The 26,316-nt window shown below is 46.1% G+C and overlaps 1 protein-coding gene across 6 annotated transcripts in view; it reads right to left on the minus strand.

The window, feature by feature from the left end:
• VGLL4 (vestigial like family member 4) overlaps window positions 1–26,316 on the minus strand; it is a 155,609-nt gene that overhangs the window by 63,458 nt on the left and 65,835 nt on the right. For 2 of the 6 annotated variants that reach the window (XM_018066983.1, XM_018066979.1), the window contains exon 1: window positions 8,559–9,202. The exons of the other annotated variants lie outside the window; for them this stretch is intronic. In XM_018066983.1, the coding sequence (XP_017922472.1) occupies window positions 8,559–8,640 (82 nt within the window). In that variant the 5' untranslated portion in view covers window positions 8,641–9,202. Of the gene's footprint in view, window positions 1–8,558; window positions 9,203–26,316 lie in introns of those variants that run through there. 6 annotated transcript variants of the gene reach the window in all.

A 26,316-nucleotide genomic window follows, 5' to 3' on the forward strand; every position in this document is an offset into this window, starting at 1 on the left:
CTCCTCCATCCCTGCAGTGACTCAGGTTACCACCACCCCTTGCCCTGAGCACCGCAGGTTCACGCCCTCTCCTGTTTCTCCTGTTTCCTCCCAATTCGTCCTCAAGCTACACGCAAACCTTTCTCAGCCCGCCTCCTTTCATCCACCCTCCTACCCACACCCAAGAGCACACAAGCCCTGTTGATGCCTCATGCAGCGCCCCATTCCTGATGGAGTGGGGACGAGGTATGTCTTTGAGCCAAGGGATGAAAAACTGTAAAGGTTATGGAAGGAGTCAGCACCGCAGACACAGACTCAAACTAAGGACTAAAAGCTGTCCACGGGACGCGCCAGCAGGGCGGCGCTGTGCGCCCGTGCCCAGCAGGGCTTCAGCACAGTGGCGGGAGCAGAAATCAGATGCCAGCGGGCTGAGCAGCGGATGGACAGGACACCGACCTTCTTCCCCCCGCGACGTGGATGGCAAGCAGAAGGTCCAACAGTGAGGAAGAGAACACAAGGTGGAGGGGCGGGTTTGGGCTTCTCGTTTTAAAGCTGGGAGAGACCTGAGTGTGAGCAGATGACGAAGAGCAGGACCCAGGAGAGAAGAAAGGAAGGGGACCCAGGAAAGACACCCATCACTGAGACACCCCTGAGGCCAGAAGGTGGGGACTTGTGAGCAGGAGCAGCGGGCGGCAGTGGGATCCCGAAGAGCCTGCGGGTGGGAAAACCAAGGAGTGGTGTTGGTCCCTCTATTTTCTCCTTAAACGGTGTCTAAGGATTCCTCCACCTCTACAGGAAAGCTCTCTCCCATTCTCTGTTAGACACAATATAAAGCCATGTACACGATGCACACGTGAGTGTGTGTGTGTGTGGATTTTATGTATTTATATGGTGTTTTACATAGCCTTCTCTGGTGGCTCAGCGGTAAAGAATCTGCCTGCAAAGCGAGAGTCCTGGGTTCGATCCCTAGGTGGGGAAGATCCCCTGGAGAAGAGAATGGCTACCCACTTCAGTATTCTTGCCTGGAGAATCCGATGGACAGAGGAGCCTGGTGAGCTGTAGTCGATGGGGTCTCAAAAAGAGTTGGACACGACTGAGTGACTTTCACTCATGTTTTATACATACACACACACATATATATATAAGTGATGTGTTATATTTGATACTGGACACCAGGAGTTATACTTGGTGTCTTCGGCTAATCCTGGGATTCTATTTCACTCCACTCCTTTTCCCCTCTTCCTTTCTCCCCCTCTTTATTGATATAAAGCCTCTAACAGAAAAAGGGTTCCACCATCATCTCCGGTACCTGGTTGTAACTGTTCCCAGTTGGGAGTTCTGCAGGGTGGGGCTCGGAAACCTCACATAGGTTTTAGATGGAGAAGAATTGCTGTTTTCCGTCCCTCTTACCTTCCGCTCAACAGAAGGTCAAGCCTGGCACAGCTGTTACATATTCCTTTAAGAAGCTGCCCGAGTCACTCTCCTGGGTGACTGCAAGCACTGGCAAAGAGGTCAGTGCTTTTCATCAGGGAAATAAAACAAGGGTTCTCTGCGGGGTCAGCCAATCGGTTTTATCAGTGGCTCATCGGAAAAGCAACAGCTTGAAAGGACACACGCTGTAAGAAAGGGAGAGGAAAGGGGTACTGGAGAAAGCTGCGGACGATGAGATGAAAGTTCAGGTTAGCCCCCTGTCACTTTAATCAGCCTGCCACCTAAGGGGAGATGTGCTTGATTCAAAGAGGGGAGGAGGCGAACATCCAGAGATGGGCGCTCATCAGCTGCTCTCAGGGGAGCGGCGGGCTGGCTCCAGCTGGAGCGGGGGCAGTGTAAACACCGCTCCAGCGCTTGGCAGCACACTTCTGCATCGGGCCATTAAATTCTGGAATTCGCTCTATTAAAATCAAATCATTAGCCGAGAAGAATTAACAGGCAACGATTTTCATGCAAAGCAGACACAAACCGAACACCAACAGCGATCCATATGGGTGACCCTTCTCCATTCACCATTTCAGACGGTGCATAAGGCTGACCCACGACTGTTTCAGCCCTTGGTTGCTCGCTGGCAGCCCTGTCTATACAATGTCGAGCATTGTCTGAGCGCTGGAACAATGTAAGCTTTTCACTGTTTATCTGAAAGTCCCTGGATCACCATCCCAAGAAACCTGGCGCTGTGACAAAGCTGACTTGTGACATGTCTCAGCCCTTTAAGCAAATTGCTTATTAATTAACGCAGGACCGAAGTTTCTGTTCGGGTCCTAATTAAGCTACGTACCTCCAGAAGTGTCCCTCCCTGCTCTGCGCTCTCTGAAACTGGGCAGAATTTTTCTGACATGCAGTTTTCCATGACACACGGATGGTGGAGGGTTTTAACAGGTGGTAAAGACTGTGACCAAAATACTGGCTGGGAAAAAAAAAAAAAACCAGTTCAGGCCAAAGCGTCACCAGGTCTATTAACAGCGGAGAAACAGGGCAGTGAGGAGGGCAGAGGGCACCTCCGTGGATATTCCAGTGTGAGGCACCCCTCGCCCGCCCGGGGAGCAGGCTGTATTCACAGGGAGAAGAAAACCTCTTAGGACATGGCCACTACTTTAGAGGACCTCATACATAAGACACAGGAGAAGAATTCCAGTAAAAACAAAAACAGACAAAATTAAGCTAGTCTGTTTGGAATGGCGCACATAGGTAATTAAAAGTATAAAATAAAGCCAGTTGCAGCTGTGATGACCTCTTGAGGTCAGGAGAAACTGTGCCTGGGAGAGAGCTTGGAGGAAGCGACTGACTGTTTCTTCTCCTGGTGATCATGACAAGGTTGGTTATATTCTTAATTATAAACAACACACGTGTTTTATGCACTTTCAGGTGTATATATGTTTCATAATGAAAAGTGTTAAGAGACGGAGAAATGCAGAGACAGAGCAATACAGAGGGGCACAGAGACAGCCAGCCAGACACACACGCAGAAAGATCAACCCAGAGGCCTAACACACTCCTCAGCAGAGCAGCAACATTCCATACATGCTTATGAGAAATGGATGCTGGGTGACAAGGCACAGCACTGAGTCTTCTCGACTCACTCACTAAATATACTTGTTTATTATGTTTACAGACGTCTTTGCAAACAGATGGGGGTGAAATGTTAAGAGTTCGGAAAGATCATATAAATAGCCACAAATTAAAGACAACTTTAAGAAGAGATTTTCTATTTTATTTAGCGTAAATAAACATTCTTTCAACGGGTAGTGATTCACATGGTTAGGATTAAAACATATCCTGTACACAATACCCTGAAACTAAAACAATCTACAGAATTCTAGGAAAGAAAGAAAGAAAAAGGAAAAGAAAAAAAAAGACAGGATCAGAAAGCAAACTGATGGAAACAACCCCTTAAAACTTAGGAGAACATGTAACATTTGGGAAGGCAGAGAGGAAGAGAGCAAAGCAGAAAATGAAATTTTCAAACTCTGCTTTTAAAATAAAGCGGGTGAAGTTTTTTTTGGGGGGGTGGAGGAGGATGATATATGAGTTTATTAAAAAATAAAAGGGGGGGGGACTATTTTGTGAGATAAAAGTGCCCTTGCTGAACAAGGCTTCAGCTCAGCTCCAGTGAGAGCTCAGTATATACATAGAGACCACACAGTATAAACTGTCACGGAATAAACATTCAGATACGCAGAGATCAAACAGATATGGTCAGAAACAAGCCATGGTAAGACTGGTTTTATACCCTTGTGTACATGCAGAGGTGCTAAGCCTGGATCTGATTTCTGCAGGACACAACCCACTTTTCTACAACATCCTCACAATAAAAAGCCGAAAAGGGGGAGAGGTTTCAAATCTTTCTCTTCTCACAGCGCATTTCTTCTTTTTTTTTAAATCTGCCTTCAAGGCTGACTAATTCAAACACCCTGTAGGAACTGAAGGCCTGCAGACAATAGGGAAGGAAGGAGGGAGGGAGGAAGGAAGAGAAATCCGCCTTCCAAAACAAAGCTTGTGTGGGTTCCAAGAAACAGCCAAGTACAATAATCCTTCCAGAAGAGGGCAGGGCGAGGGGAGCTGGGAGGAAGAAGGGGCGGTCGGTCACCCTTTCCCCTCAAACTGTCACCAGAAGGAGAGGCCCAACTGGCCAGATCCTCGCCAGAGAGCTCCAGGGCTCACCTGGGCTTGTTTCCTTAGCCAAGCTCCTCCCAGCCTCCCCCGGCCCTCCCCTCCCCTCTTCCCTTCTGACCCTCGCCTACAAATTAAAAGCCACGGTGGAACGAATTTCCACAGCAAAACAGCTGCAGACGTCCCACCTCTGACACACCCCTGGGTGAAGCTGGCCGCTGAAATTCGGGGCTGGGGACGAACCCAGCCACAGCTCTGCCCTGTGCCCCTTTCCACTGGCTGGTACCCCACGCTCCTAAGTTTCCTGATGTCTCAGAGTTCATTAGACAAAGAACAATGGAAGCAGGACTCCGTGAAACTGCTGCTGGTTAAACTGGCAGAAAACAAAACAAATCCCGCAGTCGCCCGGCCCTGGGGCCCTGCTCACACCTCCAAGCAGGGGCTCTCACTGGACTCCACCACCCGAGCTGTGCTTTCCTCTCAATTCCGGAAAATCATCTTAAATGCAGCCTGTGATGAAACCAGGGATAATTATGTTCTGAAACAAGAAACAGCTTAAGAAAGTTCAGGAACTTAGAATGAATGCTCCTAAGCTTCCAGAATATCTCAAGATGCAATCTAGTCTTACTTTCTCCCAATATAAATCACACCATTAAATTAAAAAGGTGGGGGGGAGAATTCCTCTACCAAATTACACACTAATGGCTCTTAACCCGTAATTAAAGTATCACTAACAGCAGCTTAAAGCCACGGCCAACCATGAGCACATTTATTAGGACCTGAGCTTTCAGCGCGAGTAATTATATAAATAGAACCACCAGCCATCTTGAGAAGAGCCCATGGACAACCGGCTCCCTGTCCCCTTGAGGAAACTTTGGGAACTGGCGTCTACAGAGGGCCTCCTTTGCACGGCTGGGGAAAAGAAGTCGAGCAAAGCTCTGTGCCAGGGCAGCAAGGAGGGGCCGATGCCAACGGGGCTCCTCGCCTAGAGTCCTGGTTCCCACCTTCCCTGATCATGGCGACAGGGTGGGGAACCTAGAGCAGCAACCAGTTTCGGAGCAAGGAAGAATCCAGGTCGGACTCAACCGGTTCATGATGCCCAAAAGATGCTGTCCGTGTGCGGCGGACTGTGACGGTCCCCAGGACAGACCACCCTCCCTCACACCAAGAGGGGTCTGAGTAACCAACGAGGAGATGCCACAGAACTTTGGAAACCTGGTACAGAAGAAAAACAGACCAGTCAAAACCACCGACTGGGTCCGCTCCTCCACTCAGTCCTGCTACAAACTTGCGGAATCAACTAGGACAGACAACTGACCGTTCTGGACCTCAGCTTCCTTGGGGAAAACAAGGCAAGCAACATCTAAGGCCCTGGGTAGCCCTGGCAATAATTAGATAATTAAAGAATGTGAGACAGTATACAATTAAGTGCTAAATTATACAGTAACGACCACAATTGCTGATGGGAGAGATTTCGTGGCGTTTTGAGCGCATCGATTCCTGAGGGCCACGGGCCACACCAGGCGCCGTGCCAGGACTCGGGATTACGACAGCGGTGATGGAGACAAAGCCCTGTCTTCAGGAGGCTTTCAATCTACAAGCGGTGCCTTCTCAGGAGTTTGGGGGGGGGGCAGGAATGAAGGCTCCTTTTCAGAGATAGAGGCAAAACGGGGATTCAATAGGTATGATTTGAACATACGGTAGGAAGGGGGACAAATGATGAACTGGGTAACTGCTGAAGATTTCAGTAATAAACCAGAGCTTTTTGAAAAGACACATTAATACCTAAGCCTAGTGTGCTAACTGGCTTATCACCAATGAAGGTAGTTTCCAGAAGTTAGGCACAAGCAGACTCTCCCTGCCTTATGACAATCAATGTCTCTTATCCCAGCAGGCCCCCACCCAGACCTACTTTTTTCCCCTTAATTCTCTTTGTAATTATGATTGCAGATTTGTAGGGTACAAGTCAGGTGCCAGGGAGCAGATCCCAAGCAGAAAGTCCTTATCTAAGCTATCTGGATTACACCCAGAATGTGGGATTTCAGGAAGACCAGGTATGCTATGACACAGCTGGCTAAAACAGATCTATTTGTGTCTAAGTTGCTAGAGAGGTTGAGGAAAGATGGTGCAGACACATGGCTTACTTTGTGGAGCACAACGCTAAAACAGCTGAAGAAGAGAATACAGCTGACCGAAGCAATCAATGACGATCAACACTTTTTTTTTTTTTTTAAACTAAAAATTTTTTAAATTGGATCTGTCCAAGTTTCAAGAGACGGGAAACCTGCCTGGGCTCTAAGTGAAATCAAACACTGCCCACCAACTGTACATTCCGTTTTCCAAATAACTTCCCTGGAACGCAGATGGGTATAAAATGAATATTCTGAAAGTGCTGGATTTAGAAGGAACAATACTATTCCAGCTTTTCTTATTCCAGAAAAAAAAAAAATCTCTTCAAAGATGTATGCCCATCTTCTAAACACCCTTTTGGGTTCAGAGCAGATGTGCGCAGTGTTTACGCTCTGAAAACCACTAGGACATACACAGCCCACTATAAACACCACTCAGATTTTGCTGCGCTTTTCTTCATTTCCTGTGTATTTATTTTGGTGTTAAAATAATGTTAACTTTCATAATAAGGAAAACAGCAGCAGATGTTTAAACCAAACAGACTCTATAGCACATCGTCCCACGTATCTACTCAACTTTCAAAAGCAAAGCTTCTTCCTCCTAATTAAGGAGGGGGCCCAGGAGGCCACTCTTAAGTGGGGTGTATCCACTATACCACAGAGCAACCTGGACCCGCTTTCTGTAAACTTTTCCTCACCACGTGCAGATATAAAAAAAAATTAATGTGGTATCAATTTCCTAATAATCCCTATCGTCCTCTCCGAGGCTATTATGCTTTGTATTGTTGTGAAAATATCCTGTTACTCAATGACAAAGACAACCCCACAGAAAGTACCCGTAAAAGTTTTCCATTTCTTGTTCACCAAAAAAAGAAAAAAATTCTTTCACACTGACTGCAATCTGTTACTTTCAGGGGAAACAAGCCCCATCACTTGCTGCTTAGACTCTAAACATGTCTGCCTTTTAAATGAGGGACTTTAGAAGCAGGATAATACCTAAAACAGCAGATTCAAAGGAAGCAACTCACCAAAATTCACTTTCCTTGTACAAGGATTAAAAGAAACCAAAAACCACAGAAAGAGGCAACTTTAAATGTAAGTTTATCCAATAAAGTAAAAACAAAAACAGAATGAATTTTTTTTCCTTGAAGGGGAAAGGGTAACTTTTCAAGTGCTTAGGAAACAGGCCTAAAGTTGTTTTTTGTTTTTTTTTTTTACGTGGAAAACACAAGTGGATCGGGTCGCCCTCCCAAGTTTCTTCCATGTTTTCTTTTTCCAGAGAAATGCTGTTTCACTATAGGACGAAAACATGGAAATTTCTCCCGCTGCATCAGATTTGCATGTGGTTACAAAAAAAAAAAGCCAAACAAACACTTCCCCTGCCTGGTAGAATTCCCCTGGAGTGTCTGCGACTACTCAACACTCAGACCATTACCACGTTTTCAAATCGCACGTAATGTTCCAGGAGATTAAGAAATCGCCTTTTCTCTTCTTACTACTAACAGAGACAGCTTGAAATACTACCCAGCAGTGGGGAAATACCTCACAGTTTAGTAGGAGGTAATAAACAATAAGAATTCAGAGGGTTTCTTTTTTTTTTTTTAATTTAGCTTACTGGTTGGTGGGTTGTGCAATCGCTCGCTTCCACAAGGGAATGGAGTGTGGAGGGAACATCCCTCAATGTCAGAACCCTCCCGGAGCTGTACAGGAAATGGGAATTCAGACAAAGAGCCAGTCTGTGCTCCGTGACATGGGTGCCCTTCCGGGCCCCCGAAATGAATAGAAGAAAAAAAAAAAAAACTTCATTGTTTGGGACAATTGCTCCCCAACACAAAAATTCACTGTAACTTTCTGCTCCCCTCTATATGCACATCCAAAGCACTTACTGGCTGTAGGAATACTGTACAGCCGACAATGTATGTTTAAGTATCAGAGCAAAAAAAAAAAGAGAGAGAGAGAAAGAAAATCCGACATGTTTTAACTTTTCGCTTGGGTCCTAGTTCTTCCTCTAAAGAAAACACCAACAGACATCCAAAAAAAAAAAAGGAAAGAAATACATCTTTCAAGACTTTAAAGTGTGAGGAGTCGCGAAGAAATAGCCAAGGTTTTAACAATGTATATATTTCACCGCCTCCCCGCCCCTCAGCCCTCTCCAATGTAACCCTGAAGCCTAAGAGACACAAACAACATCACTTTGTACGGAGGAAAGCACCGCTTGCCTTCCAGAGCACCCTGAAAGTCCCAAGAAATGAGAACAAAACGCACAGAAGGCGATCGGAACCGGGAGAGGAGTGGCCTTGCCCAAAAACCAGCAGGGCGGCAGTTTCTAGAAGGGACGGTCTCTACCTTCGTAGCACAGAATGCCGATATTGTTGTTCATGTTGTCCAAGTACTGGTAGTTCAACAGGTCCATCTTCATAAATAGCATTGATCGGGCTAGCACAGAAAACCAGCTCTTTGCTTGCGCCCCCCGGGGAAAACAAAAAAATAATACAGTTCCCAAAGTCAACTACGGCTAAGGAGCTCCCGGCTCTCCTCTTTAAAAAAACTTCACAGAAGACGGAGGCCCGGCCTCGGATCAAAACAAAGTCAGTAAAAGTCTTAAGAAAAAAAAAAAAGACAGGCACACCAAATCGAACTTGCAGAAAGAAAACCCTTCAAGGGCTCGTGTGCAGACGGTATGCGTACCGGATCGTCAATCCAGCATTTAAAAAAAAAGGAAAAGAAAAATCGTTTTCAGAAGCCTAACATACGGGGGTGTCTTGCAGCGGAGAACCGGGCGAGGAAGGGCAGCCCGCGGCCCATCTCCCAGGACAAAGCCGCGCTCGCGCCGCTCACAGCCCGCTGCGAGTCCGCCGCGCCGACACGCCGGCTATGCCTGGAATGACTCGAATGCGACGGCCGGCCTCCTCCCGGCGCGCGGAGCATGCTCACTGGCATCCCCGGGGCGCCGCGAGGGGCAGGATGCTCTCTGCACAGGCTCCGGCTCTAAATGGAGCGAGTGTTTGCAAGGGAGACCAAGAGAAGGTGGGGGCCGAGGGCGGACAGAGGGTGGTGGGCGGCGGGGGGGGGTCCCCGCACTCAGAGGGGCCCAGGGCCGAACGGCTCTGGACAGGAAGCCGCCCTGCCGCTTTGCAACACCAGGGGAGGGAAGAGAAAACCCAGGAAGTCGCCTTTTTTTCCACCCCCCCAAGGAGCTGAGTTAAAAAAAAAACCAAAATCCATCATGGAAGCAAAACTTCCGTGGAATTTAACTCTGCTGCCGCTGCACTTTTGGGTTTCAGGAACCCAAGCGGCTTTGCTGTGGTTCGCAGACCACGCTTTTTTTTTTTTTTCCCTTTATCTCTTTTTTCTTTCCTTCTCTTTTAAAAGTTGTTTTACAACTTTGCATTTATACTTTACATATAACTTCTCTCATAACCATCATAACAGCTCACATAAACAGGCCCGGGGTGGTATCACCTTTTTACAGCACCAGAAACGGGGGCTCAGAGGGATTAAATAATGGTCTATGGCTCCCAAAATAGTTGGTAGGACTACTTTATTCCCTAATATTATAACCGTCTAAAACACAAGAAGGGGGGAGAGAGAAGGAGAGTTTAAGGAAGTTAAGACTTTAGATCCAAAGGAGAAAGCCTAAGGGACACAATGGGTAGGAAGGATGAAAATTATTTTTATTTTGCACCTAACAAAGCTGTTCCATCTGTGTATCAGAGGCTAACTGAGTATCATGCTGCCGAGTCTTGGTAGGACCTGGACCTTAAATATCACATTCCAACATCCAGACAACTGATGTCCAAAAGCTGTTTACTGAATCAGTAAATCACTCAATGTTCAGAATCTCAGCACATGAAGATCATGCTAGCAAAATAAAGGGGGAAAAAAAGTTTTCTCTCTGGAGATGGCAGCTAGCTTTTGGCACCATGAATAGGCTAGTTAGTTACCATGAGAAGTGGTTCTGTACTAATATTACCGTATGCTGTTTGGAGATTTAGAAATTATCAAGGGATATGCTATATTGTAGACCAAGACCTAACATTAATACTCTAAAATAAGAATTGAATAAGTACTTTCAACAGCTTGTATGTTAAAAGATTAGCAACAGTTGCACTCTGGGTAATAGGCATGTTTATGACAAGTTATGCTAATTACATCTTATTTGGAGATAAATACGACACCCAAAAGAGCTGCCATTGCTGTTGCAACAGTGGTAACTGCAATAACAGCAGGTGAAGTAGGCAACAGAGGAATCGACATTTCACAAGCTTCAGTTTATAAGGCTATTTATCTATGCTAGATTACATAGTCTAGAATCTAAAAAATAGGTGCATCATCAATTGTAATTAAAATACTTGATGGTACTTAATGGAAAAGGTCAGAAGAAAACTCTTGTAGCCTCTAATATACACATCTGATTTTTATTATTGTACTTAATACCTTTAGGTACAGAGTCGGGTTGAACTGACAGTTTTGGTTTGGATTCAACTACACAGGTGATTCTGGAAAACAATTATGGTACTATACTCTTTGACATCAGTTCTCAATCGTGCACCCCACACAAGAGAAAGCTGATGGGCACCTAAGAATTGGGGCAGAGCTTTCAGAAGTCCTGATGCTGAGGGTGCAGCCCAAAATAATCTGAGGAGCTGGGGCCCAGCACTGGGATTGCTCTTAAAGAGTCCCAGGCAGTTCTGTCATGCAGCTGAGAACCACTGCTTTTATCTCGGGGCGGGGGGGTGGGGGGGGCGGGGAATCACCTGCTTTCAGATACTTCGATTTAGATACTTAATTTTATATACTTATTTTCAGAAGAAAAGTTTTCGTTTTAAACTACAATGATTGAACCAGATTCAAACAGTCCAGTGGTAAATATATGAATAAAATATTCAGCGACTTCGCTTTAATGATTCAGTGTCACTGACAATGTGGTCTCAGTCTCTGAGAGGCAACCACTCATGTGGACACAGGCCCACAAGTGCACCGTGAGCTGTGTTTGGAAGAATGAGCCACAGGAAAAATAAAAATACATATATATATATCCCTGGTCCTCATCATGTCTGTTCCGCTGACCTGGATGCCAGTGTGACCCTGCTCAGAGAAACACAGAACAGGTGAGGGAGCAGGCAGACACTTCCATAGCAATGCGGCAGAGTCACCTTACTTCCTGCAAATCTTCCGGTCTGAGAAGCCCCGTGCTGGAGGGCGGCGGTCACACCTGCCGGTTCTGCAGGGCAGTCAGTCCCCTGTGCTTGGCCCTGTCTCACCCCAGCTCCCCGCGTCTTCCGCCTTCCGCTTCAAGCGTGGAACTACCCACAGCGACACTCAAAAACCGTGTCATGTCATGTCTCCACGCACGTGCTGCCTTTTTGTGAAAGGCTCTTCCAGCCTGTCTGCCAGCAAACACCTGTTCTTCTCTCCAGACTTGGCACAAGCTGCTTCTGTCCTGCAGGGCCCCTGTCCCTCCAAGTCCTCACTCCCTGCTCTGTGCAATCACTTGCCCGCAGACATGCTTCCATCCCAATCAAGCCCAGGCTTTAGAAACCAGGGCTATGCCTTCTGCATGTAAGCACAGCTGCTCGTGCAGGAGTCTGGCACCGGGCAGCCCTCAAATACCACGTCTCAAAGGCAGACCCTCCGTCTTACTCCCTACTCCCAGCACACGCTGGATCATCTAACTCAACAATTCTCAGACTGGAGTCAGTCAGCGTGTACTGGGGCCCAGTCCTCGGATGTGGGGAACACTCACCTAGATTCTGATCAGGCTTTAGTTATGGGCAACACATCCATTAAGAAATCAGAGCACTGGAAAATGTCGATGCTTCTCAGGTTCATTCACTGACTCAGATTGTCATAATTAAAGGACCAATGGGCTTTCCAGGTGGCTCAGTGGTAAAAAAAAAAAAAACAAAAAAACCTGCTGCCCAAGCAGGAGACATGGGTTCAATCCCTGGGTCGGGAAGATGCCCCGGAGAAGGAAATGACAACCCACTCCAATACTCTTGCCTGGAAAATCCCCTGGACAGGGGAGCCTGGCGGGCTACAGTCCATGGGGTCACAGAGTCAGATGTGACTTGGCAACTACACACAGCAACAAACAAGAGAAGTACCAACAGGACTGTTCTTAAGGAAACTGGAAGGATGGTTCTAAACTATATCCACAGAAAATCAGGTGGAAGGTTTTTCTTTAAGGATGAAGAAATATGATCTATCAGATGCTTAAAACATAAAGCTATTGTATAGCATAGGAAACTATAATCAGCATTTTGTAATAACCTATATTATCGCAGAGAACCTGAAAAAGAATATACGTGTGTGTATATGTGTAGGGCTTTCCTGGAGGCTCAGCAGTAAAAAGCAGAAGACGCGGGAGATGCAGGTTCAGTCCCTGAGTCAGTGGACTACTGTCCATGGGGTCACAAACAGCTGGGCACGACTCCGCACCTACGTATATATATAAATACATATGCATGTGTATAATTGAATCACTTGGCTGTACGCCCGAAACTCACACAAAACTGTAAATCAACTATACTCCAATAAAAATAAACATAAAGAAATGAACGTTTCTAGGGTGGAACTGTATACAGAATAAGAAACATGAAACACACATAGTATTTTTACTGTTAAAAAAAAAACTTTAAAAAGCTGTCTGAAAATGTTCAGATGAGACCTAACTTGGAATGGGGAAACATTTTCTATGCCTGAAAAAAATCAAAGAAAGACGTCACAGAGGAAACTACTGAAGAATTTGAATATATAAATTTTGGTTTTTTTACATCTGAAAACGCCAAAGCCAAATAGAGAGGCAGAACAGAAAACAGAAAAAACATACCTGTAACATGTACTATGGTGAATGAAGGATACCTATTCTTGATATATAAAGCATGTCTGAAAATGGAAAACCAGGAAAAAAATCTAATCTTAAAAATTATTTTTAAATGAGCAAAGAACACGAGAGACAAAGGGCAGTATAGTTTTAAAAAGCCTATTCGATCTCAATAAAAAATAGGGAAAAACACCAGTTTTAAACAAGTAAGTGATTTTCCATCTGCCAGATTAAACCAGCAACAAAGACATTTCGATCTTATTTAATGCTGGTGAGGTGAGCTGCCCCCGGAATTTGTGTTGGTGCTGGTGGAAATGTAAGCAGGTAGTACCTTTCTACAGAGCAGTCCACAAGAATTACATAAAGCTGCTTATCATGCTTTCACTGATGATAATGAAAGCTTGAAAACCTAGAAGTCCAAAAATCAGGGAATGCATGAAAATGGTGGTCTATCAACGACAGAAGAGCATCCAACCACTATAATTCCTTGTAAACTATGACGACAGGAAGATAACAACATACTCGAAACGTGTGATAACACAGCTACATATATTAACTGAAAACAAGCAAATTAAAACAGAATTTAAAAATAGCAGAGGCGCTACACACCAATTTTGCTTATGTGTTCATGAGTATACGAACACATACAGAAGGAATAATATACACAGATGCATTTAGAAGATTGCAAAGGGCACCAAAACATAGGCAGTGGCTATCCTGGCGGTGTGGGCACTTGTTAGATTTTTCTGCATTTCTAAATTACCCACAAAGACTATATTTCTCAAATAATCAAAGTGAGGGAGAAGGAAGGTCCTCACTTTTAAAAAAGCAGGCGCATGATGACAAAATACGCCCTGGTGAAGCAAAAGCAAGGGATCAGTTATATCTAATTCTTAACACCATGATATGTCCTTTTGGATTTAGATTTAACAACTAATGACTGAAAAATTCCAAACATTTAGAACTTTGTAAGATTTAAAGATGTTTATGATGAGGTATCTGTCCTAAAGACCAGTCTACAAAGGAACCCGTAAACAAAAAGACAACCCTCAAAATGGGACAAAATATCTGCAAACGAAGCAACTGACTAGGGATTAATTTCCAAAATAAACAGTCCATGCAACTCAATATAAAAAGAAAAAAAATCAAAAGAAAAGGACCGAGGATCTAAATACACATTTCTCCAAAGAAGACATGAGCGCACATGTGTGTATATGGGTGTATATCTGTATTTTCTCAGTCGTGTCTGACTCTTTACCACCCCCATGGACTGCAGCCCACCAGGCTCCTCTGTCCATGGGATTCTCCACGCAAGCGTACTGGAGTGGGGTGCCATTTCCTCCTCCAGGGGAATCTTCCCAATCCAGAATTCAAACCTGGGTCTCCTACATTGAAGGCAGATTCTTTACCCACCGAGCTACGAGGGAAGCCCACAGTTCAGTTGCTCAGTGGTGTCCGACTCTGCGACCCCATGGACTGCAGCACACCAGGCCTCCCTGTCCATCACCAGCTCCCGGAGTTTACGCAAACTCATGTCCATTGAGTCGGTGACGCCATCCAACCGTCTCATCCTCTGTCGTCCCCTTCTCCTGTCCTCAATCTTTCCCAGCATCAGGGTCTTTTCAAATGAGTCGGTTCTTCCCATCAGGTGGCCAAAGTACTGGAGTTTGTCAACACTCCAGCATCAGTGCTTACAATGATCACCCAGGACCGATCTCCTTTAGGATGGACTGGTTGGATCTCCTTGCAGTCCAAGGGACTCTCAAGAGTCTTCTCCAACACCACAGTTCAAAAGCATCTATTCTTCGGCGCTCAGCCTTCTTTATGGGCCAACTTTCACATCCATATATGACTACTAGAAAAACCACAGCCTTGACTAGACAGACCTTTGTTGGCAAGTCATGTCTCTGCTTTTTAATATGCTATCTGCTGCTGCTGCTAAGTCGCTTCAGTCGTGTCCGACTCTGTGCGACCCCAGAGATGGCAGCCCACCGGGCTCCCCCGTCCCTGGGATTCTCCAGGCAAGAACGCTGGAGTGGGTTGCCATTTCCTTCTCCAACGCGTGAAAGTGAAAAGTGAAAGTGGAGTCGCTCAGCCGTGTCCGCCTAGGTTAGTCATAACTTTCCTTCCAAGAAGTAAGCATCTTTTAAATAATTTTATGGCTGCAGTCACCATCTGCAGTGATTTTGGAGCCCAAAAAAATAAAGTCTGACAGTTTCCCCATCTATTTGCCATGAAGGGATGGGACTGGATGCCATGATCTTAGTTTTCTGAATGTTGAACTTTACGCCAACTTTTTCACTCTCCTCTTTCACTTTCATCAGGAGGCTCTTTAGTTCTTCACTTCACAATACAGTGGTATGTGTCAATTATATCTCAGTAAATCTGGGGGGCTGAGGAAAGCAGCCTACAAGGAGAAACTCCCTGTACTTTAAACTCTCAGAGAACGCGGACCTGTATGCATATGCTTTTTTGTCTTCTATTATTCACTAATTATTTCATGTATTAGTATTGGGAGAAAAGGAAAACCAACCTCCCCACAGCATAAAATAAGGGCTCCATAAATGTTCATTATGGCAGCGTCTCAGCCTCTTTGTGGAATAACGATGGGAAACATGATGACAGAAGGAAGCCCAGGCTAATTACTAGGTTAAGTGGTTCTATTTGCTAGAAACTTGACTACCAGTATAGAATGGCACAGCAAAACTGGGCGGCCGCATAAAAGCCAAATGAGCAAAACCACTCTCCACACACTTATTAAAAAATAAAATGCTTTCATTAGCACACTTGCTGAGCAGGGAAGATTTCAATGTCAAGTCTGACAATAATTTCTTCAAAGACACCCCAGGAAGTGTAAATAACCCGACAGGACTCCTTGGTTCCCGCCCCCACCTCACTGGATTCCACTGCTCTCCTCTTTCCAGAATTCTAAGCAACATATTTCACTAATGCTTTCATTTTAAAGTTTATTTTTCTCCTTCCAACACATTTATTTTTTTTAATCACTTCAACCCAACAGGTGGATGATAATCAAAAAGACTCTACCAAATGAACAAAGCAAGCTGATCGCAATAACCTGGTCTCCAGTATCAGTTAACCAAAAAGCTGGGTGTGCAAAAACACCATGTTAACAGTGTGTCTGTATCTGTGGATACATTCTTCGGTATGATAAAGAACAGTAACAACATGATGGTGATGATAATGTTTGTGAAACGCTTCACTGGTCAAAGTACCGTCATTTTTTATGTTATTATCAATTCATACGACAAGGTGGTGAGAAGGGAAAGCATAGAAGAGGGTTTAAGTAAAAACAAACAGCACTGAGTGGTAAGAAAGGAGAGTTAAGGAACCAGACTTTCTTTTCTTTTAAAAACCGTTTAGAATACAAAGTTCTGTGTCCCCTCAAAGGCTCAGTTAAAAAATCCCACCTCCCACAAGAACCCTGGTTAGCTAGGCTTCATCTCTTTATCCCACTGTTTCTTAGGTTTATACTTGCACTTAATTCTAAAATAAAGCAGATGAGATAATGTTTGCATCTCTCCTCTACCAGATCATAAAGGCTGGCTCTTCAACAGTATAGTGTTGAATTAAAACAAAACAAAACACATACAGCAATACGAATATGTTATTTTCAAACATCTCACACATCAAGGATTTGGACCTGAATAATTAAGAGGAGAGTGAAAAAGTTGGCTTAAAGCTCAACATTCAGAAAACGAAGATCATGGCATCTAGTCCCATCACTTCATGGGAAATAGATGGGGAAACAGTGGAAACAGTGTCAGACTTTATTTTGGGGGGCTCCAAAATCACTGCAGATGGTGACTGCAGCCATGAAATTAAAAGACGCTTACTCCTTGGAAGGAAAGTTATGACCAACCTAGACAGTATATTCAAAAGCAGAGACATTACTTTGTCAACAAAGGTCTGTCTAGTCAAGGCTATGGTTTTTCCAGTGGTCATGTATGGATGTGAGAGTTGGACTGTGAAGAAAGCTGAGCACTGGAGAATTGAGGCTTTTGAACTGCGGTGTTGGAAAAGACTCTTGAGAGTCCTTTGGACTGCAAGGAGATCCAACCAGTCCATTCTGAAGGAGATCAGTCCTGGGTATTCTTTGGAGGGAATGATGCTGAAGCTGAAACTCCAGTACTTTGGCCACCTCATGCGAAGAGTTGACTCATTGGAAAAGACTCTGATGCGGGGAGGGATTGGGGGCAGGAGAAGAAGGGGACGACAGAGGATGAGATGGCTGGATGGCATCACCGACTCACCGATGTGAGTCTGAGTGAACTCCGGGAGTTGGTGATGGACAGGGAGGCCTGGCGTGCTGCAATTCATGGGGTCGCAAAGAGTCGGAGATGACTGAGCGACTGAACTGAACTGAACCAAATTATTTTCTGTTAGATTTTCTCTCTAAGAAAGAACTCCTAAATGCATCACAAAACACTGCTTATTTCTCTAACGTGGAGTTGCTCACACTGAAATGATGAGGAAATGTTGGCAATGTTTTGTCAAAATTTTTCACAATAGCAAATGCCACTAAGCTGTGTGTCTCGACCTTTACTGTGTATAAAATAGTTCTATTTCTAAGCCACGCACTCTCCACTTCTGTTAAGTACAACTAGATAATTACGGTAATATAATGGGATTTAAACACATATATTTTTTAAAAAACTTAAAATGGCTCTTCGAAACCAGGATTTAAACTTTCAATACAACAGCACCCTCTAGGGGTGAGTGTTAAGTTGCAAAGACAATTTTGGGAAAGCAAATCGCCTGATTTCTGAGTTTAAACACAATCAGCCTCTTAATGTCAAAAGTCACAGTACATATCTTTTAACAAACAGTTCCACTCTCACTAAACTTTGCAAAAATTAAAATACCATCCTAACAAAAACCAATTCACCTGAGATCGAATGAGTGAACTGGACATCTGCTTGATGACCATTTTCCCAGGCAGCACTAGTGGTGAATAACCCGCCTACCAGTGCAGGAGACGTGAGACGTGGGCTCACCTCCCTGCAGGAGGGCACTCCAACCCACTCCAGGATCCTTGCGTGGAGAATGCCATGGAGAAAGGAGCCTGGCAAGCTACAGTCCACAGGGTCACAAAGAGTCGGACACAGCTGAAGTGACGTAGTGTACAAGATACAAATAGCATTTGAAAGCGCAGACTGGGACTGCTGTTTTAAATAAATCAGACTAAACCAGCACTGAGGAAGAGAATATAATGAGTTAGAATTCGTGTTGGCCCAGTGGTTAGGTCTCTGTGCTCTCAACTGCCAAGGGGCCCAGTTTTGATTCATTCCTGGTCAGAGAACTAAGATTCCACAGGCCGTGTGGCAGAGTCAAAGAAAATACATTAAACATTTTAGAAAAATTAATTAGCATTCTCAAGAAAGGAGAAATCGTTTGGGAAACATTATAACTTGATAGTTTAAAACTAGTGCTTTATATGCTTGAAACAAATGTTTCCTTATGAACAAAAATGATTATTTTAGTGGCTATTCATTATTAAAATTTAGTTCAGTAAATCCCAAAGAACTATCATAAATAAAATATTATTCTGATATTAACATTCTCACAAATTATAATTATGCACAGACGTATTCTTGCCAGGTTGGATAGAATTAACTGGTAAAAACAGGAGAAGTCCAATGGAAGAAAAGTCCTAAATATTTAATATCTGAAGGTCAATGTTCGTGATAGTTTCAATTTCTGATTCAGTCTTCACCCAGCAGTTCAATTTGCCTTCACAGTGTTTCATTCACCAAGCACCTTTTTCTACCTCCAGAATTACCCTTTTAACCAATTAGGATCCAGTCCAGAAGAGACACCATACCTATTTTTCAACAGAGAATTTTGGTGCCCCTGCCAGCAACTACCCCATGAGGTAACTTCTATCCTAATATTTAAGGGCATTTGATCAGTTTGACCACTTGATACAAACAGAATCATGTGGTATGTACTTCTGTGTGATTAAATTCTTGCACTCTTATATTTATGATTTTTTTTTCATCCTTATTTTTACATGAAGGTGAAGAGCCACCCTTTTCATGGCTGTGTAGTATTCCAGTGTTCTAACAGACACTCCATTCTACATTTGAGGAACACTGAGGTAGTTTCTCCGTGGAGGATGTTATAAATTGTGCGCCTACAAATATTCTAGTTCCCATCTTTGGTGAGCATTGACTGCATTTCTGTAGCACACACATCTGGGAGTAGATATATTAGGTCTTACAGCAAGCATACGTTCAGTTTAAGAAGATACCGTCAAACAGCTTTCCAAAGCATTTGTACCAATTTAGATGCCTGCTTCCCTGGTGGCTCAGTGGTAAAGAATCCACCTGTCAAGGCAGAAATCGCAGGAGACACTGATTTGATCCCAACATCAGGAAGATTCCCCTGGAGTAGGAAAGGGCAACCACTCCAGTATTCTGGCCTGGGAAATCCCATGGACAGAGGAGCCTGGTGGGCTATGGTTAAGGGGTTGCAAAGAGTCAGACACAACTGGGTGACCAAGCACGAGCGTGCGTCCTGCCGCCAGCAGCGTATAGGATCTCAGGACACTCCACACCCTTGCCAGCACTTTCCATCTTTTCATTCCCACTACTCGGGTATGTACGGAGCAGCCTCACTGCAGTTCTACTTCGCCCTTCTCTAACCAAGAGCAAAAACTCTTAAATGCTTGTAAGGGACAGAGCGATAGGATCCGTCACACAGAACAGAGGCAGAGGGTCTAATCCAGTGGCTCTCAAACAGAGCCATGTTGCATCCTCCAGCCCAGGGGAACTCTGGCGATGCCTGGTTGGACTCCTGGCATCTAGTGGACAGAGGCCAGGGATGCTGCCAAGCACGCCACAACGCACAGGACAGCTTCCCAGAGCTAAGAATCATCTGACCGAAACAGCAGTAATGTCGCTGCCGGAAAACCATGGTCTAGCTCAGCAAACCCTTCCTGGAATCCTTCTCCTTAGTCAGGTAATCAGTGTAATCGAGGGCTGGTGCAGCTCAAGAGAACCACGCCTACTGTCTTCAGGTTCCCCAAGCCGAAGGGACAGAAAGACACAGGGCTCTTACTACGTGCTGGGTGTGGCACATGGTGGAGCCCCAGGTTCTCACGTAGCTTGTTTCTTGTTAAAACCTCACAACTATTTAAAGGAATTAAAGAGCCTCTTGATGAAGGTGAGAGAGGAGAGTGAAAAAGCTGGCTTAAAACTCAACATTCAAAAAACGAAGATCATGGTGTCTGGTCCTATCACTTCATGGCAAAGAGATGGGGAAACTGACAAAGTTTATTTTCTTGGGCTAAAAATCACTGTGGACAGTGACTGCAGCCATGAAATTAAAAGACGCTTGCTCTTGGGAAGAAAAGTTATGCAAGCCTAGACAGCACAAAACTCAGAGCCATTACTTTGCCTACACAGGTCTGTATAGTCAAAAGCTAAGGGTTTTCCAGTAGTCATGTACGGATGTGAGAGTTGGACTATAAAGAAAGCTGAGCACCAAAGTATTGATGCCTTTGAACTGTGGTGTTGGAGAAGACTCTTGAGAGTCCCTTGGACTCCAAGGAGATCAAACGAGTCAATCCTAAAGGAAATCAGTCCTGAATATTCATCAGAAGGACTGATGCTGAAGCTGAAGTTCCAATACTCTGGCCACGTGATGCAAACAGCCGACTCATTGGAAAAGATCCTAATGCTGGGAAAGATTGAGGGCAGGAGAAGAAGGGGAAGACAGAGGATGAGATGGTTGGATGGCATCACTGACTCAATGGACATGAGTTTGAGCAAACTCTGGGAAATGATGAAGGACGGGGAAGCCTGGCGTGCTGCAGTCCATGGGGTTGCAAAGAGTCAGCCACGAAATGAGGAAACAGATATCAGGCTGAGAAGTTTGTCCAAACTCAACAGAGTGTAGATCTGGGATCAGAAGCATTGGTTTTCCACTCTACCCAGGGTCTTTCTTTTAACCAAAAGTAAGAAGAGTTTTTGAAGTCCACAATAACTGTTAACTTGCAAGGGATGAGTTTCATGGTAGATTTGCAAAAAGCAGCTGAATAAAAGGTAGGAAACGAGATCCTTTGCAATGGGGAGTTAACATGCATCTGTAAGAAAACTGTACCTTAACAGCTGTAAACAAATTCATCTTCTTCACTACACTGTCATCTCTTTAAAGCTAGACCCATGTCTTATTGTTCTCTGGATATGCCTCAGTGCCTATGGGACGTCCCCAGTGGCTCAGTGGGTAAACAATCTGCCTGCGATACAAGACACACAGGAGACAGGGGCTCAATCCCTGCGTCGGGAAGATCCCTGGAGCAGGAAATGGCAACCTGCTCCAGTATTCTTGCCTGGAAAATCCCATGGACAGAGGAGCCTGGTGGGCTACAGTCCCTGGGGTCCCAAAGACTCAGACACGACTGCACGGCTAAGCATGCAGTGTCTACAAGAGTATGTATTTAACTTTTCCTGGATGAATTACTGACCTAAAAAACACCAAAGACGGATGAAAAGGTCTTCAAAAAGCAAGCAGATGGTTCAGATTTTTTTTCTCCCCACAAAGTCAACTCTATTTTGGAAATATGAAATAAAATGAAATGTTTTGGTTGAAGACATTCTACTAAATCATGTAAAGGTCAATACCATCAAATTCTCTTCACAACACAAGCAATCCAGTTTTTCCAAGGATGGATTTGCCAGCATGGCCCTGCCATCAGCCTGTGGGTGTTCCTTACTGATGCTCTGTCTGTGAGGACATCTCAGTCACAGACTCACCAGAAATTCCACCACTGGAAGGAAGACAGAGTCTCAGCCCTGGCCAAGCATTAGCGCCACCAGGAAGCCCTGGAAGCTATGGATGCCGGGCCCCGAATCTGGCAGAGGAAATCTGGGGTGGGGCCCGGATAGACATATTTTAAATTCATACCCGGAAAAGAACGACACTCAGTACAGTCTGAAAATAGGTCCACACGTCATCCCGACACACTTCCAGCCCCTGAGGTCCTGGAGCAATGCCCTAGGGGTTCTGAACGGAGCTTCACATCCCCTGCCTTCCACACTGCCCAGAGCTCACGGGCACTCCAGTCAGCTACCTGTGGGCGACATGAGTCGATCAACCCAAGAAACAGCTTAACTCCCTCCCCTCGGAGAAGTGATTCCCTCACTCAGATTCACACAGCTCCAGTCCTGCCTGACGTGGAAGGCGCGAATGGACCCTCGCTCTCAGCCTCTCTCCTTAAACTACGGGTGCTCTGTGGTCAGAATAGGACTAAGATTCTGTCCACTAGCAACACTCAGCTATACAGACACCAGACACGTGCACACCAGGATTCCTCTTTACCCCCCCGTGGGCAGGGACAGGCGGTGTCCCTGGGAACAGGACAGAGCACCCCGTGGAGAAGCAGGGCAGGGTCGCCGGTCCCTCCGTCCGGTTCCGGCTGGTGACGGTGGGTTTGCAGGGGCACGGGGCCCCTCCTGCCGGAGGATGCAGAGCTCGCAGGCTCCTCTGACTGAGGCCCCCGCCCCCGGGTTTCTGAACCACTGCTTCCCCAGCACCTGACGCCGTGCCCGGCACCCAGTAGGTGAATGATTTGTCAAAAAGAACCAACCAGAAGGAAGAGCTCTAGAACCTAAGCTGGGCACAGGAAAGCCAGGAGGAGTGGGACACCCCAAATTCTGGGTGCAGTCTAGGGGCGTCCGGGGCAGAGAGCGTGGACAGCTGGGCGGCTCTGCAGAACCAGGCTTCTAAGCAGGGCTAGTGGGACAGGTGACATCCCGGCCTCCTAGGGAAGCACTCACTGCCAACTACCCTGGGGACAGGAACCCCAGGCCTGGGGAGGGAACTGGACCCTGAGGAAGGTGGGGTGCTGGGACTAAGCAAAGCAGGACAGGGCTGCGGGCGGTCAACCCGGCCATCTCCAGGTACAGCCGGCAGTGGTTCCCCTCCCCTAAAGGAGGAGACGGAAGGTGGAAGAGGAGGGGATGGGGAGCCCCAATTTCCCGAGCTCTCGGAACCTCACGCTGGTCTCCCAGCACAAGAGAGCACCAAACCCCGAGTCAGAACCGCCAGGGTCTTATTCTGTTCAGACCCACCTTCATGGGGTGGTGGTCAAGGAAGTCATCTCCCGGCCTCGGTCTCTTCGTCTGCAAAAGGGGTAGACGGAAGCTCCCCTGCCCGGCACCGGCCTGGCGGTCACCGCGACCCACCACAAGGTGCCCACAAAGCGGGGGTGATGGCCACCACGCTTCCTAAGGATGGAGCTTCCTCTGTTCCCACAAGGAGAAGTGGGCCTGTTCAGGCTAGACAATACCCCGCCCAGCCCCGAAGATCCTCAAACAGAAAAAACATCCATAAAAAAGAAGGGGGAGCAAAGGTTGCTTTATTGCTGGTTCGCCCGTTCCTGCAGCTGGAGGAGGCCGTCCCACTGGCCTTTCTGAAAGGAAAGGCTGGTGGTTCCCCCAGCAGTTCAGTAATTCAAGCCGGACAGGGACCTGGGCACACACCTTTTCTTTAACTTTTCAAAGACAATCATAACACGCACTCAGTTAAAAATTTAGCATTCTCACCCTACCGGCTGTCAAATACGCGAAAATCACACAGACTACTCACGCGCCCATGCATTACTGAAATGAAACAAAAGCAGGTCCTGCCCCTGGCATGACAAACAGGGTCCAGGACTTTGCAGCCAGGAGCAAGAAGCACCATGTCTGCCCACACCCCCAACCCCAGGACTCCCCTCCCCTCGCCGCCTGCACCCCACTTCATAAACACACTCTTCTCTCTTCTACCTCTAACAGTATCTGAGTCAGCCCTGAAGTTCTCAGGTTCTGGACAGTTCCTCTCTCCCCCTTCTCCCCTCGCCCCTACCCGGCCACTTTCATTTGCAATCTCAAGAAGAGTTGCATATTTTATATACTAAATGATGGTGGTGATGAGTTACGGTTGTTTCTGCTGAGCTCCTAAATTTCCTTTGGTTTTTCTTACTGAAGGGGTGTGGAGAGGAATGAGAGCTGCACCTCCAGGCAAAAAAAAAAAAAAGAGAGAGACAGAGACGGGAGGAGAGCATGCTGGAGGCATTTTTCATTACAACGATAGGTATGAAGGCTATCTCGCTTAGCTCATTTTCCTGACATGTGAATGAGCAACAACAACAGTGAGAGGCCTCAAGTGCCCGTTCCACATTTCTTTGGGGAGAACACTGGGTCTATCTAGAAAAATCTGGCTCTTCCCTCCAAAAAGAATGAAAAACACTAAAATTCCCAGTTGTGTCTAGTTCCAGGGGAGGCTAGTTACCAGAGGGTTAAGCTGCATAACCACTTTACCCCTGAGAGTTTCAGGTATAATCCTATTACTTCTGAAAGCCTCTCAGCGTTCTGTGACACCCTGGTTACTCAATGATGGAAGGGGCAGGCACAGTCCTGCGCCCTGGGCTGCCAAGAAGAGAAATACTGCGACGCTCATCGCAGCAATGCCGATTTTCACTGCATCGATGCAGACCTGCCCCTGCTCTCTCCTCCCCACCTCCCCAGCAGAACAAGTTTTAAAGAGATAAAAGGAGACATGAGAAAGCACACCGCTGCACCTGCAGACGTAGTACTGTCCACGCCACAGCGCTGGGAGAGACCCTGACGCTGGGAGGGACTGGGGGCAGGAGGAGAAGGGGGCGACGGAGGATGCGACGACTGGATGGCATCACCGACTCGATGGACACGAGTTTGAGCAAACTCCGGGAGATGGTGAAGGACAGGGAGGCCTGGCGTGCTGCAGCTCATGGGGTCACAAAAGTCGGACACGACTGAGCGGCTGAACAGCAACCCCAAACAACACCCGAACGCTTTACTTTCTTTGCAGACCCGCTGAAGGTACAAGGCCTCAGGACACAGGCTAAACCACTTCTCGTGTGACCTGCAACCACCGGGAAAGGTAACCCACACATCCTCCTCCGGAGAGATGACACACCCAGCAGAAGCCTTCTTCCACTTATGGAAGAGAACCTTCCAGTCACCCTCTGCCAGAGCACCGCAATGTGTTTGCTGTTTTAATGTCATGATTAATGAAAGAATCGGCTGCCAGCTTTAACAGACTGAGGAGGCCACAGCGGAAAAGAACGCATGAACTCTTTCTGGACCTTTCCTCTTGTTCATCTGGCACGTGGCCCACTCTTCTTCACAAAAGAGAGAAATCACACCGTCAATTCTCACTCGTAAATGCACTGAACGCAAAGAACAGCGCGTCTGAACAAGCTGCCCAATGGGCGCTTATAAAAGTTTTAAGTGCCTACAGTGTACACTGAGTACATGAATGTGAAAATATTTCAAAGACCCAAAAAGTGCTATTCGGCTGTCGATAGAAGACACTACACAAATGTACCACCCATAATTCTATGATTATTATTACTATCATTACTACTAGTAAAAGGAAGATGAAAAGAGGGTTGCTGAGCTCCGGAGGCAGAGCTGTCTACCAGCGCTCTCCGTACACACCTGACTCCCACCACCAAGCCTTAGATAGAAATTCACCCTGCCCAGGGTCATGAAAAGAGGTAAAAACCTACAAGTGAAACCCAAGCCAGATACAGTTTTCATGGCTGCACACACTGCGTGCCTGTCTTCAGAACCCTAGATAGAGAGGAAGCAAGACACCCAAGAAACAGTATGAACAGGACTTCACGTTAACCCGCCTCACTGGCCTCGAAGAGGACGGGTCCAGAGACGCAGCCCGTACAGTCCCTGTCCTTGAAGAGCTCATTACTAGGGACAGACCACGAGAACTACAGACAAAAGTAGGAGGCAGAGGACGGGAAAAACCTATTTTCTGAAGAGACTCAAGTGTAAGCTTCATAAAGAAAGTGACCTTTGTCTGGACCCTTAAAAGAACAAAATCCCAAAGCAGGGTTGAGGGACAAGGCCTTCCATTCACAGTACTTCACTAGATACACACAAAATACTTGATATAACTCATCGATTATTCCAGAGGCATATGAAGTTAACTCTGATTATAGTGGACAAGGGGACTGCAGTGATAAATATTTCACATGTGCAATCCTGGCAGCCAGGACTTCGTCAGAAGCAGGTTCCAATCTTGGTTCTGCCAGGAAGCACCTCTGTGAACTGAGGCATATAACTTAACCCCTCAGGTCTAGTTCTCTGTCTCCGGAAAAGGGGGACGATGACAGTACCCCCAAAAGGTGGCTCCTCCCACAGATGCCAGCACTCTTAGCAGGGCCCTAAACACAGCCTGCTCTGGTCACGCATGGTTCTACCTCCCCTGCAGACC

Source organism: Capra hircus, chromosome 22, assembly GCF_001704415.2.
Source record: "Capra hircus breed San Clemente chromosome 22, ASM170441v1, whole genome shotgun sequence".
Taxonomy (NCBI): Eukaryota; Metazoa; Chordata; class Mammalia; order Artiodactyla; family Bovidae; genus Capra; species Capra hircus.